Below are 14,242 nucleotides of genomic sequence, written 5' to 3'. Positions count from 1 at the left end.
GACAATGCCGCAACTGCATCTTGTCATTCACCGCCAGAACAATCTCATGAAGACACATCAGACTTACCCGTGTTGAGAAGATCCACACGTGAAGTAAAAAAGCCTGATAGACACTAACAAAAGTGTTACTGATATTATCTTTATTGTTTTCTTGAAAGTTGATTGATATCGATTTTGTTAAACCTCAAAGGGGGATGTAATGATCAATAACATGTCATTCTATAGTGGACACTAGGTGGAGCCGCAGAGCTGTATATAGATGTATGTATATAAATATACCTACAGCTGGGTAGTGTAGTCTAAGACTACATTACCCATGAGGCACTAGGCTACCCACAAGGCAGCAGTCAAGATGGATGCCTCTACAGATACTGTACCTAGTCCACATGTGCTCAATAAAAAGTGTCTAGCAAAAGCTAGCTGTGTTCATAATAAGAATGTCTATTTATTAATGAACATAAGAGGGGCTCATTGTGGTCCCATTCTGAAGACCAAGGTGAGACAGTATAAACAGCACCCATGTTGATGGAATAGATGGCAGGTGAAGTACAGATGACAGAAGCATACTGTCAGTGAAGAGTGTTCTTCCAATGAAGGGACACTGCATGGAGACTTTGCTGAAAACACTTGCAGCCTGCAGAATCGGTGCTCGAAATGGACTGAGCAACAACTTCTGCCTGAGGAAAGTGATCATCTGTCAGGTGTGAGCTTTCACTGAACATCTGATGCTGTCAAGTAATCAGCTGGAGCAATGGCCACAACTCCCGCCTTAGGTTGACAGACGTGGTTCCCAAGCTGCGTGAATCCCGTGGCCATGCAGGGAAATTAAAAAAGTTAGTGGAAAAAGGCTCACAAGTGCCTGCAAATGACCTGATAATTATTTCAATTAGGTCGCCCACCGCTGCCGGTCGAGTTGGCTCAGCAATGACACGCGCCTGGGGGAAAGGCGCGTGGGGGCGGGATGACAGCGGGTTCCCCACCCGTTCCCAAAACAACTTCCCCATCTGACCTGCTACGATTGCGCCCGCTACCACCCTGGAAAATTAGGGCCTAAGTGACTAGAGGAACCTTCTCCATTGCTCAAGCATGCAGCCATCCAACTTCAAGCCAATTCATAGAAATAGATGCATATGCTTAAATCTAATGTGCGTTATTTTTTTTAATGCAATGCTACAAAAGTAAATTTGGTTAATTATGGCCCTCATTTCCATTTTAAAACACTGCACAGATGGTACCCTCGTGTACAATGCTGCATCTTTGTCCCATAATACTTTGTTCCCCAATCCCACTAAGTTTACAGAAGAGTAACAAGAATGAAATTAGTGAGCTTGTTACGCGTCGACATGCAAGTTATTGAGTTATTTATTAAGGATGTGCATGTAACTGAGATCTAATACTCAAAGCAAACATGATAATTTTAGGATACAGCATTGGTTGAGGTAAATAGCCTCATTATAGCTTCTGAAACAGATACACAGCAGTGGAAGCACAAGTGCATACCGTAATAGTACGTATGCTTAGTCTACATATTCTGCATTAGTCATATTAAAGCAAATACTGTAACAGATCTAGGGTACAGTGAAAAAAGGAAGCTTGTCTGTCTAGTTTTGACTTGGTGCCCGTCCTGTCAAGTTTCTTAAATATTGTCAGAAGTTAAGAGCCAGCTACAGTCAGAATCTTGTACCAAGCTTAACTTGATACAAAGATTCATTCAAAGAGCTCGAGAGGAGTGAAGCTACTTTGTTGGCTTGTGTGTGATGGAGAGTTATTTCCGAATGCAGTTGACAGTTACTCAAGATCCAGAAAATCCCAGTAAATGTTTCCAGGGATATTTAAGGATCTGTAGTTGTTCAAATTGCGTAGCCCGTTTGGAGTGGTCATTAGCTCCTGTAGTGATGAAAAAAGCAATAAAAAGGGAAGACTGTTTATAAAAAGTATTGTACAAAAGCACAGTTTAGCATTAGATTGGTGACATTTTCATGGAGAAGCGCGACAGGATTTGTATTATAAATATGTATCACTTAATTATTTGCTTGTTCGTCTTTTGTAAAGTAAATTTGCTTAATTTTAAACTTAAAACAAGGTCTTAACATAGAAACATAGGAGTAGGCTATTCGGCCCCTCGAGCCCGCTCCACCATTTAATGAGATCATGGCTGATCATCCAAACTCAGTACCCGGTCCCTGCCTTCTCCCCATATCCCTTGAGCCTTAAGAAAAATATCTAACTCCTTCTTGAATATATTTAATGAATTGGCCTCAACTGCCTTCTGTGGTAGAGAATTCCACAGGTTCACCACTCTCTGGGTGAAGAAATTCCTCATCACAGTCCTAAATTGCTCACCCCTTATCCTTAGACTGTAACCCCTGGTTCTGGAATCCCCTGCCATCGGGAACATCCTTCCTGCATCTAGTCTGTCCAGTCCTGTTAGAATTTTAAAAGTTTCAATGAGATCCCCTCTCATTCTTCTAAACTCCAGCGAGTATAAGCCTAATCGACCCAATTTCTCCTCATAAGTCATTCCTGCCATCCCAGGCATCAGTCTGGTGAATCTTCGCTGCACTCTCTCCATGGCAAGAGCATCCTTCCTCAGATAAGGCGACCAAAACTGCACACAATACTCAAGGTGTGGTCTCACCAAGGCCCTGTACAACTGCAGCAAGACATCCTTGCTTATGTACTCAAATCCTCTCGCTATGAAGGCCAACATACCATTAGCCTTCTTAAACGCCTGCTGCACCTGCATGCTTACCTTCAGCGACTGGTGCACAAGGACATCCAGGTCTCGTTGCACTTCCCCTTTTCCCAATCTATTGTAGTTCCGATAATAATCTGTCTTCCTGTTTTTGCCACCAAAGTGGATAACCTCACATTTATCCACATTATACTGCATTTGCCATGCATCTGCCCAATCACCCAACCTGTCCAAATCATCCTGGAGTTTCTTGGCATCCTCTTCACAGCACACACGCCCACCCAGCTTTGTCTCATCTGCAAACTTGGAGCTATTACATCTAGTTCCTTCGTCTAGATCATTTATATATATGGTGAATAGCTGGGGTCCTAGCACCGATCCCTGCGGTACCCCACTAGTCACTGCCTGCCACTCGGAAAAAGACCCGTTTATTCCAACTCTTTGCTTCCCGTCTGCCAACCAGTTCTCTATCCAAGACAGTACCTTACCCCCATTCCCATGTGTTTTAACTTTGCATGCTAATCTTTTATGCGGGACCTTATCGAAGCCTTCTGAAAGTCCAAATACACCACATCCACTGGTTCTCCCTTATCTATTCTACCAGTTACTTCCTCAAAAAATTCCAGTAGATTAGTCAAGCACGATTTACCTTTTGTAAATCCATGTTGACTTTGTCCGATTCTGTCACTGTTTTCCAAGTGCTCTGCTATTACATCTTTTATAATGGACTCTAGCATTTTCCTCACTACCGAGGTCAGGCTTACCGGTCTATAATTCCCCGTTTTCTCTCTACCACCCTTTTTAAATAGTGGGGTTACATTAGCTATCCTCCAATCCATGGGAACTATTCCAGAGTCTATCGAGTTCTGGAAGATGACCAGCAATGCATCTACTATTTCTAGGGCCACTTCCTTGAGTACCCTAGGATGTAGATTATCAGGCCCTGGGGATTTATCAGCCTTCAATCCCGTCAATTTCCCTAACACCATTTCCCTACAAATACTGATTTCATTCAGTTCCTCCCTCTCATTAGACCCTATGTTCCCCGATATCTCTGGGAGGTTATTTGTGTCCTCCTTTGTGAAGACAGAACCAAAGTATGTATTTAATTGGTTGGCCATTTCTTTGTTCCCCATTATAAATTTCCCTGATTCTGACTGCAAGGGACCTACGCTTGACTTCACCAATCTTTTCTCTTCACATATCTATAGAAGCTTTTACAGTCAGTTTTTATGTTCCCTGCAAGCTTACTCTCATACTCTATTTCCCCCCCTCTTAATTAATCCCTTTGTCCTCCTTTGCTGAATCCTGAACTGCTCCCAATCCTCAGGTTTACTGCTTTTTCTGGCCAGATTATATGTCCTCTGTTTGCAACTTATGCTATCCCTAATTTCCCTAGCTAGCCATGGTTGAGTCACCTTTTTTGTTTTATTTTTATGCCAAACAGGGATGAACAAATTCTGTAGTTCATCCATGCGATCTTTAAATGTTTGCCATTGCCTATCCACTGTCAACCCTTTGAGTAACATTCCCCAATCAATCCTAGCCAACTCGTGCCTTATACCATCATAGTTTCCTTTATTTAAATTCAGGACCCTAGTCTCCGAGTCAACTACTTCACTCTCCATTTTAATGAATAATTCCATCATATTATTATGATCGCTGCTCCCCAAGGGGCCTCGCACAACAAGGTTGCTAATTAATCCTCTCTCATTACATAATACCCAGTCTAAGATGGCCTGATCTCTAGTTGGTTCCTCGACATATTGGTCCAGGAAACCATCCCATATGCACTCCAGGAATTCCTCTTCCACAGTATTGTTACTAATTTGGTTAGCCCAATCTATATGTAGATTAAAGTCACCCATAACTGCTGTGACCTTATTGCACACGTCTCTAATTTCCCATTTAATGCCATCCCCAACCTCAGCATTACTGTTTGGCGGTCTATATACCACTCCCACTAACATTTTCTGCCCCTTGGTATTTCTCAGCTCTGCCCATACAGATTCCACATCATCAGAGCTAATATCCTTCCTTACTATTGTGTTAATCTCCTCTTTAACCAGCAATGCTACCCCACCTCCTTTTCCTTTTATCCTGTCCTTCCTGAATATTGAAGTGGCGATATTGCTCATTAAAGGCAGCTTATGTAGCTAAACGATAGATATGTGTGTGCAATAGAAGGCTAAGCAATAAGCTAAACAAAGGTAGAAAAGACCCAAAAACATTAATAAACTTCAAGTTTTATTAAAAGCTTCTGAATATAAAATATTGCTTTCCTGATCTAATGTAGAACATATGACATACACCAAGATGTGGTTACTATCAAAGCATAGACCTACCTAAAAAAGAACAAATTTAGTTGCCTCAGCACCTTAAACAAGTGAGATTTTAAAATCCAGGCAATGGACAAGAACTGTTCTTAAAAGGGATACAATTCTGAAGTGTTTGGAAAACTTATTCTGTGAGCTAATCAACTGATATGATGCAATTGAGACTAAAATAGGTGACTGCATTCCAAAAATGGTACACTATTATGATGCCTTGTTTACATCGACTCAAATGATGAATAAAGCAGTCAAGGACTGCAACAACTTTGACAACTCGAGCTAAAATAAGGACAAAATGTCTTGGTGACCGAGGCCAAAATGAAACTAAAATTCAAGATATAGAAACATAATTTTCTAAGATAAATTTAAAAGCAGTCAGTGGTCCACAACTTTAAGAGCAGCTGTTGGAAATTTAAACCAACAAATCAAATCTTAGTCATCATATGAGCATAAGCTTTTCACTTTACTATTTTTCTGGACTTTAGTTGTGTAAGAGGCAAAACAATTTGAATGAAAATGAAGACATAAGCAAAAATATGGAAGCCAGAAACTACACACTTGACTAAAACTAAATTACAACAAAAGTTTGGAAGCAAACGACTAAACTAAAATTAGGACAAAATTTCTTCTGAAGACTAAAACTCGAGCCCCAGAGTTGAAACAAAAATTAAAATTATATCTAGGACTAAAATAATACTACTGCAACGGTGCTTACATTATTCTCGAGGCAAACATGGCACAAAATAGCTCGGCGTTGTAAACAATGCTATATTTTACTATGTACACCCCAGATATTTTACCATCATGAACTAGAAAGGTAGTTCAAGAACAAACTTCGAAATAGTACTAGTCAGTTGCTATTTACTTGTCAACATGAACTTGTGTCTTATATAGCAAGTTTCCTCACCGGGTTGCATTCCTCAATTCGATAGAGCTGTTCTGAAGTACATCGTTCAAGCACTGGCTCAATAATCTCAAATGGCACACCACCTACTTCATGAATAGCTTGGGGGATGGGGGAGAGGAAGAATAAAAAAATCAACATTTTGTCCACATATAAGCACTTGACTGTATAAAGATTACCTGTAACTGCTTCAGTTACAAAAATAAAGTCTGGACACATTTTAACCATTCCTTCTGCTTTAGCAAAGTTACAGTTTATTGTTTTGGAATATGTAAAAACAAAAGAGCATTTAGTTCCATAAAGGGCAACAGTCCACAAAACAGAAGTTTTAAATATTTTCCATAAACATGCAATTAACATAATTCTGAGGTACACTAGGTTGTATGCTTTTCTACTCGAGATTCAGCTCCACCAGACTGTAGGAAGGTGGGTCCTTAAGGATGTTCCAGCAGTCAATTACAGAGCAGCACTGTCCAAATGCTAGAAATAAGTGATCATCTCTGTTTTCTCCATTGATATGTGCACACACAATACAGGGAAGAAAAGGTACAAAATGTTTTAAAAAAAAACTATTTATGCTAACGTGTTATATTATTTGTACCTTTTCTATTTTTATTTCTCCTCTGGCATCTATTTAAAAAAGAACAATGAAAAATGGTGTTCCTAATTCCTTACAGTCAATGTTGTTCTGAAGGACTCGAATGCACTGTTCATACAGAGACATCATCTTCAAAAGGCTGGTTGTTTTAGAGCCAGAGTACACCTGCATTTTACAGTTTAATCTCCGACCAGTAAACTCCACTGTACTATCAGAAATGTTGGGTGTTGCTGTTGGTACAAAGAGAAAAATTATTTTCAATTTCAGATACAAGAAAATTACCTTCAATTAACTAAACTTAAGGAATTAGGAACAGGAATGGGCCATTCAGCCCCTCGAGCCTGTTCCGCCATTCAATTAGATCGTAACTGACCTGTACCTCAACTCCATTTACAGGAAACTCTTGTTTTATCCGGCACCGACAGGACCGGCGTGCTGCCGGTTGATCAAAAAGTCCGGATTACAGAGAGGTATACTTACTTAGGTACAAGAGCCCCGTACACGGCCACAGATCCAGACGTCCCTGTTGCATGGCAACAGGTGCAGGAACCCCGGTTACATGGCCACAGATCCAGGAACCCTGGTTACACAGCCACTAATATGAAGTAAAACTTACCTGAACCTACTCCTGAATTTTGCCGGTTGAGAGAGATTTCCGGTTATTTAGGTGCCGGTAAAAAGAGTTTCCTGTACCTACCCCTGTTCCATAGCTATTGATACCCTTGCCTAACAAAAGTCTATTGATCTTAGTCTTGAAGATTTCACTTGACCTAATTTTTGGGGGAGTAAGTTCCAGATTTCCACTACCCTTTCGGTGACTCGGAGCAGCTCATACTTGTTCAAGTGCTCGGTCATTCTTTCCCGGATGATAGATTCCAGTGACCGACGACGGGTCTGTAGTTTTCTGGATTCTTCCTCCCTCCGTTCTTGAATAATGCAGACATAATTCCCAAATCTAGGGAACTTTGGCAAATTATGACATAACACATCTGCAATTTCCGCACCCGTTTCCTTTTAATACCCTACGGTGGAAACCATCAGGATCTGGAGATTTGTCCATCTTAAGTCCCATTATTTTCTTACATATTAAAATTTAATAAGTTCTTCCCCTGGACTTATTAATCGGTTTTCTTGTACTGCTAGTATTTTGTCCTTTTCCACCACTGTTGAAACAGACAGAAAGTATTCACTTAACAAGTCTGCCATTTCCTTATTATCCATTATAGTATCACCTGCATCTGTCTTTAATGGGCCATTAATGCCCCTTATCACTCACTCAATATATTTATAAATGTTAGTTTTGATATCCCTTGCAAGATTTTTTTTATACTCCTTTCTTTCTTTGTATCCTTTTGTTGCTTTCCAGTCCTACAACCCTTCGCGATCTCGTCGCTCCTCCAATTCTGGCCTCTTGTGCATCCCTGATTTTCATCGCTGCACCACTGGGGGCCGTGCCTTCAGCTGTCGAGGCCCTAAGCTCTGGAATTCTCTCCCTAAACCTCTCCCGCCTCTCTACCTCTCCTCCTTTAAGACGCTCCTGAAAACCTACCTCTTTGACCCCTGTCCTAATATCTCCTTTTGTGGCTCGGTATCAAATTTTGCTCGATAAAGCTCCTGTGAAGAGCCTTGGGACATGTTGCTATGTTAAAGGTGCTATATAAAAATGCAAGTTGTTGTTCTTATAGCTCTCCCGTACTTGAATTTAAAACCTTGGTCTTGATTCTCACCTTTCCCCCTCAAAAGCAATCCTTTATGGGCACGATTCGCAAGATTTTCCCTTCTTCCAGTCTATTTGAAAATTAAAATCCCCCATTCATATTGATACACACCACCACCCACTACATCACTACTGCCAGGAGGTCTGTAGACAACTCCCAGAGTCTTGCATCCTTTACTGTTCCTTGGTTCTTACCCATACGGTTTCCATTGCCTGCCCACCCTTACTGAATTCCTTTCTTTGCACTGCTGTAACTGTGTCTTATCAATATTGTTGCTCCTTCTCCTCTCTCAATTTCCCAGTCCCTTCTAAAGATTCTAGAGCCTGGAATATTTAGCTCCCATTCACAGCCAGGTTTCTGTAGTTGCTACTACATAATACCCTTTAAGCTGAATTTGTGCTGCTAACTCATTTGCCATATTCCTTATGCTATGTGTATACATGCACAGTCCTCTGGCGATCTTCCCTCCATGGCTGCCAATCTCATAGCTCCCCAACCACGCACAGCCAGTTTCTACCTCCTTCCCAAGATCCACAAACAGGACTGCCCTGCTTCAGCCTGTTCTTGTCCCACGGAACTTATCTCGACTCTTTTTTCTCCTTGTCCAGTCTCTTCCCACCTACAACCGCAACTCTTCCGACGCCCTCCGCCAGTTTAACAGTTTCCAGTTCCCTGGCCCCAACCGTTTCCTTTTCACGATGGAGATCCAATCCTTCTACACCTCCATCCCCCAGCAGGATGGCCTGAGGGCACTCCACTTCTTCCTTGAACAACTAGTACCCATCCACCACTACCCTCCTGAACTTGTTCCCCCATTGAACAACTTCTCCTTTGACTCCACTCACTTCCTCCAAATTAGAGGTATTGCTATGGGAACCCGCATGGGTCCTAGCTATGCCTGCCTTTCCGTGGGATATGTGGAACATTCTTTGTTCCAGTCCTACTCAGGTCCCCTCCCTTACCTCTTTGATGACTGTATCAGTGCCGTTTCCTACTCTCGCCCTGAACTAGAAAATTTCATTCACTTTGCTTCCAATTTCCACCCTTCCCTCACCTTCACATGGTCCATCTCAGACTCTTCGCATCCTCGACTTCTCGGTCTCCATTTCTGGAGATAGGCTACTGACAAACATTCACTATAAGCCCACTGACTCTCACAGCTACCTGGACTACATTTCCTCCCACCCTGCTTCCTGCAAGGACTCTAAATAGGACTCTATTCCATTCTCCCAGTTTCTCTGTCTCCACCGCATCTGCTCCGACGATGCCACCTTCCATACTAGTGCTTCAAATATGTCTTCCTTTTTCCTCAATCGAGGATTCCCCTCTACAGTGGTTGACACGGCACTTGACCATGTCCATTCTATTTCCTGCACTTCTGCTCTCACCCATTCCCCTGCCTCCCAGAAACATAATAGGGTTCCCCTTGTCCTCGCCTTTCACCCACCAGCCTCCACATGCAACGGATCATTCTCTGCCATTTCCACCATCTCCAGCATGATCCCACCATCAAACACATCTCTTCCCCTCCCCTCCCAGCATTCCGAAGGGACCGGTCCCTCCGCAACACCCTGGTCCACTCCTATCACACCCAACACCCCCGTCCCCTTCCCACGGCACCTTCCCGTGCAAGCGCAGGAGATGCAACACCTGCCCTTTTACCTCCTCCCTTCCCACTCCAGGGCCCCAAACACTCCTTCCAGGTGAAACAGCGATTTACTTGTACTTGTAATTTAGTGTACTGTATTCGCTGCTCATGATGCGGTCTCCTCTACATTGGGAAGACCAAATCCTCCGTTTGGTCCGTAAGCGTGACCGAGCTTCCAGTCGCCTGTCACTTTAATTCTCCGCTCCACTCCCACTCTGACCTCTTCCGTCCTCGGCCTCTTACACTGTTCCAACGAAGCTCAACGTAAGCTCGAGGAACAGCACCTCATCTTTCAATTAGGCACTTTACAGCCTTCTGGACTCAGCATAAAGTTCAACAATTTCAGACCATAAACTCAGTCCTTATTTCTTTTTCTCATATGGCAGCTGTTAATCATTCTGCCATTGCTGTTTACACCTCATCTAGAGTCATCCTTTGTTTAACTTGTCCCATTATCATCTCCTTTTGCCTTGCACCATCATCCCTTTTGTCTTTTAATCTCTCCTGCTTTCAACCCTGTCACAGTCCTTCCCTTTTGTTCTTTCCTCCCCTCCCCCCTTTCCCTGCCCCTACACTTGCTTAAAAATCTGTTACATCTCCAACTTTTTCCAGTTCTGACGAAGGGTCATCGACCTGAAACGTTAACTGTTTCTCTCTACAGATGCTGCCTGACCTGCTGAGTATTTCCAGCATTTTCTGTTTTTATTTCAGATTTCCAGCATCCGCAGTATTTTGCTTTTGCACGCACAGGCCTTATTTGAGTATCTGTCTCCACACTGCCCCTATGCCCTCATCACAGAATCTTACAGCACAGATGGAGGCAATTTGGCCAGTCATAGCTCTTTGTAAGAGCTGTCCAATTTAGTTCCACAACCCAGCTTTTTCCCCCACTACCCTGCAAATTAGTCCTCTTCAAGTACACGTTCAATTGCCTTTTATAAGTTCCTATGGAATCTGATTCCACCACCCTTTCAGGTAGTGCATTCCAGATCTCAACAACCCGCTGAAGAAATTTCTCTCATTTTCCCTCTAGTTATTTTGCCAATTATTTTTGGCCAGCACATGGCGAACCACTGTTGCCAGCATTCTCGCAAAGAAGAGAACAGCTGTCAGTGTGCCGAGGAACCTTGATGTGTGGATCCAGAGTGGTGATTCCACCCAAACTCCAGGATAAAGTGTGAAAGGAGCTTCACGAGGGGCATCTCATAGAGTCATACAGCACAGAAAGAGGCCCTTCGGCCCATCGTGTCTGCGCCGCCCATCCATCCCTGTCCAGTCTAATCCCATTTTCCAGCATTTGGTCCATAGCCTTTTATGCAATGGCATTTCAAGTGCTCATCCAAATGCTTCTTGAATGTTGTGAGGGTTCCTGCCTCTACCACCCTTTTAGGCATGGAGTTCCACATTCCAACCACCCTCTGGGTGAAAAAGTTCCTCCTCAAATCCCCTCTAAATCTCCTGCCCCTTACCCTGAATCTATGCCCCCTTGTTATTGACCCCCCTACTAAGGGGAAAAGTTCCTCTGTCTACCCTATCTATGCCCCTCATCATTTTGTACACCTCAATCAGGTCCCCCCTCAGCCTTCTTTGCTCCAAGGAAAACAACCCCAGCCTGTTTAGTCTTTCTTCATAGCTGAGGCGCTCCATCCCAGGTAACATCCTGGTGAATCTTCTTTGCACCCTCTCCAAAGCAATCACATCCTTCCTATAGTGAGGCGACCAGAACTGCACACAGTACTCCAGCTGTGGCCTCACCAGCGTTTTGTACAGCTCCATCATAACCTCCCTGCTCTTATATTCTATGCCTCGGCTAATGAAGGCAAGTATCCCATATGCCTTTTTAGCCACCTTATCTACCTGTTCCGCTGCCTTCAGGGATCTATGTACATGTACACCAAGGTCCCTCTGACCCTCTGTACTTCCTAGGGTCCTACCACTCATTGTGTATTCCCTTGCCTTATTTGTCCGTCCAAAATGCATCACCTCGCACTTTTCCGGGTTAAATTCCATTTGCCACTTTTCCGCCCATCTGACCAACCCGTTTATATCGTCCTGTAGCCGGAGGCTTTCCTCCTCGCAATTTACCACCCCACCAATTTTCGTGTCATCTGCGAACTTACTGATCATACCTTTTACATTCTCATCCAAATCATCTATGTAGATCACAAACAACAAGGGACCCAGCACCGATCCCTGAGGCACCCCACTGGACACAGGCCTCCAGTCACAAAAGCAACCTTCGACCATCACCCTCTGCCTCCTGCCACTCAGCCAGTTTAGGATCCAATGCGCCAAGGCACCCTGGATCCCATGGGCTCTTACCTTCTTGACCAGTCTCCTATGCGGGACTTTGTCAAAAGCTTTACTGAAGTCCATGTAAACCACATCCACAGCATTTCCCTCATCCACCCCACTAGTCACCCCCTCGAAAAATTCAATCAGATTTGTCAGACATGATTTACCCTTGACAAAGCCATGCTGACTATCCCCGATTAATCCTTGCCTCTCCAAGTGGAGACTAATTTTGTCCCTCAGAATTTTTTCCAATAATTTCCCTACCACAGATGTTAGGCTCACTGGCCTGTAATTCCCTGGTTTATCCCTGCTACCCTTCTTGTATAATGGTACTACATTAGCTGTTCTCCAGTCCTCTGGTACATCCCCTGTGGCCAGAGAGGTTCTGAAAATTTGTGTCAGAGCCCCTGCAATCTCATCCTTTGCCTCCCACAGCAGCCTGGGATACATCTCGTCCGGGCCTGGGGATTTATCCACTTTTTGGCCCGCTAAAACTGCTAGCACCTCCTCCCTCTCGATGCTAATATGTTCAAGTATGTCACAGTCCCCTTGCCCGATTTCTATGTCTGCATCGTCTTTCTCCATAGTGAACACAGATGCAAAAAATTCATTTAAAACCCCGCCTACTTCATCTGGCTCTACACACAGATTGCCACTTTGGTCCCTAATGGGCCCTACCCTTTCCCTGGTTATCCTCTTGCCCTTAATATACTTATAAAACATCTTAGGATTTTCCTTTATTTTGCTCGCCAGTGTTATTTCATGGCCCCTCCTCGCCCTCCTAATTTCTTTTTTAAGTATGCCCCTGCACTTTTTATACTCCTCTAGGGCTTCTTCTGTCTTTTGTAACTGCCAAAAGCCCCCCTTTTATTTCTAATGCATTTTTGTATATCCCTTGTCATCCAAGGTTCCCTTTGCTTGTTGGTCCCACCCTTGACCTTTACAGGAACATGCTGGCATTGTACTCTCTCTATTTCCCTTCTGAAAGTCTCCCACTGTTTTGATGTGGATTTTCCTATAAGTAGCTGCTCCCAGTCCACTTTGGCCAGATCCTGCCTTATCATATTAAAATCAGCATTCCCCCAATTTAGAACCCTTATTTCCAGGCCGTCTTTGTCTTTTTCCATGGGTGGAGTGAAAATTAAGAACCTAGCTAGGGCATTTGTATGGTGGCCAGGTATCGATGGAGACATCGAAGACATGACCAAGAGCTGCCTAGGATGCCAGAAGGTCCAAAATGCTCCGCCACAGGCCCCTCTACATCCATGGGAGTGGCCCTCATCTCCCTGGCAAAGGGTGCACATCGACTTTGCTGGTCCATTTATGGACTCAATGTTCTTAATCGTAGTTGATGCACACTCCAAGTGGCCGGAGGTAATAAAGATGTCCTCCACCACCACGGAAAAAACCATCACAGTATTAAGGACCATATTTGCCAGGAATGGCTGCCGGAGCAGATATGTTCTGATAATGGACCGCAATTTGTGTCCCGAAGAATTCAGAAAGTTCTTAAAAAACAATGGGGTAAAGCACTACACGTCCGCCCCATCCCATCCTCGTCGCCACTGTAGTGTCCGTGTGTAGATAAAGACACTGAAGACAGGAGTTGGTTCATAGGTATTTACTAAGCAAGTCTGGGGGGGGGGGGGGGGGGGGGGGTGGGGGGGGGGGGGGGGGGGGGGGGGGGTGGGGGGGGGGGGGGGGGGGGGTGTGGGGGGGGTTCTAAAGGATATACACAATACACAGGCTTATATAGCCCAAGTGGCAATTATCGGCATTACGCACACCTGGGGCTCTTAAAAGGCACATACACCACAATTTTAAAGCTATGACCTCTGTTTAATGACACACTTGCTGGAGAAAAGAGTTTCTCCTTACCTGCTCTAACAAAACCCCTCAATTTTGAATACATCCATTAGGTCTCCCCTTTTAACCTTTGCTGCTCTAAGGATCTCTCCACATAACTAAACTCCCTCATCCCTGGTAAAACCCCTTTGTAATCCCAAAGGCCTTGACATCCTTCCTAAAGTGTGGTGCCCAGAATTGTCCAG

General features: G+C 43.8%; 1 protein-coding gene and 1 long non-coding RNA gene across 6 annotated transcripts in view; one reads left to right on the top strand and one right to left on the bottom strand.

The window, feature by feature from the left end:
* Nucleotides 1-14,242, bottom strand: part of eloal (elongin A, like) — a 124,948-nt gene that overhangs the window by 60,255 nt on the left and 50,451 nt on the right. For all 5 annotated transcript variants that reach the window (XM_085996484.1, XM_085996483.1, XM_085996480.1 and 2 more), the window contains 2 exons: nucleotides 6,608-6,760; nucleotides 5,936-6,033 (listed from right to left, as the gene is read on the bottom strand). In XM_085996484.1, the coding sequence (XP_085852610.1) occupies nucleotides 5,936-6,033; nucleotides 6,608-6,760 (251 nt within the window). The remainder of the gene's footprint in view (nucleotides 1-5,935; nucleotides 6,034-6,607; nucleotides 6,761-14,242) is intronic.
* LOC147112330 (uncharacterized) overlaps nucleotides 1-14,242 on the top strand; it is a 57,169-nt gene that overhangs the window by 23,312 nt on the left and 19,615 nt on the right. The gene's annotated exons all lie outside the window — the stretch shown is intronic.

The sequence above is a fragment of the Somniosus microcephalus genome, chromosome 9 (genome assembly GCF_052327205.1).
Source record: "Somniosus microcephalus isolate GS21.2 chromosome 9, FLI_Smic_1.0, whole genome shotgun sequence".
Lineage (NCBI taxonomy): Eukaryota > Metazoa > Chordata > Chondrichthyes > Squaliformes > Somniosidae > Somniosus > Somniosus microcephalus.
This window is presented reverse-complemented; position numbering and strand designations above follow the sequence as displayed.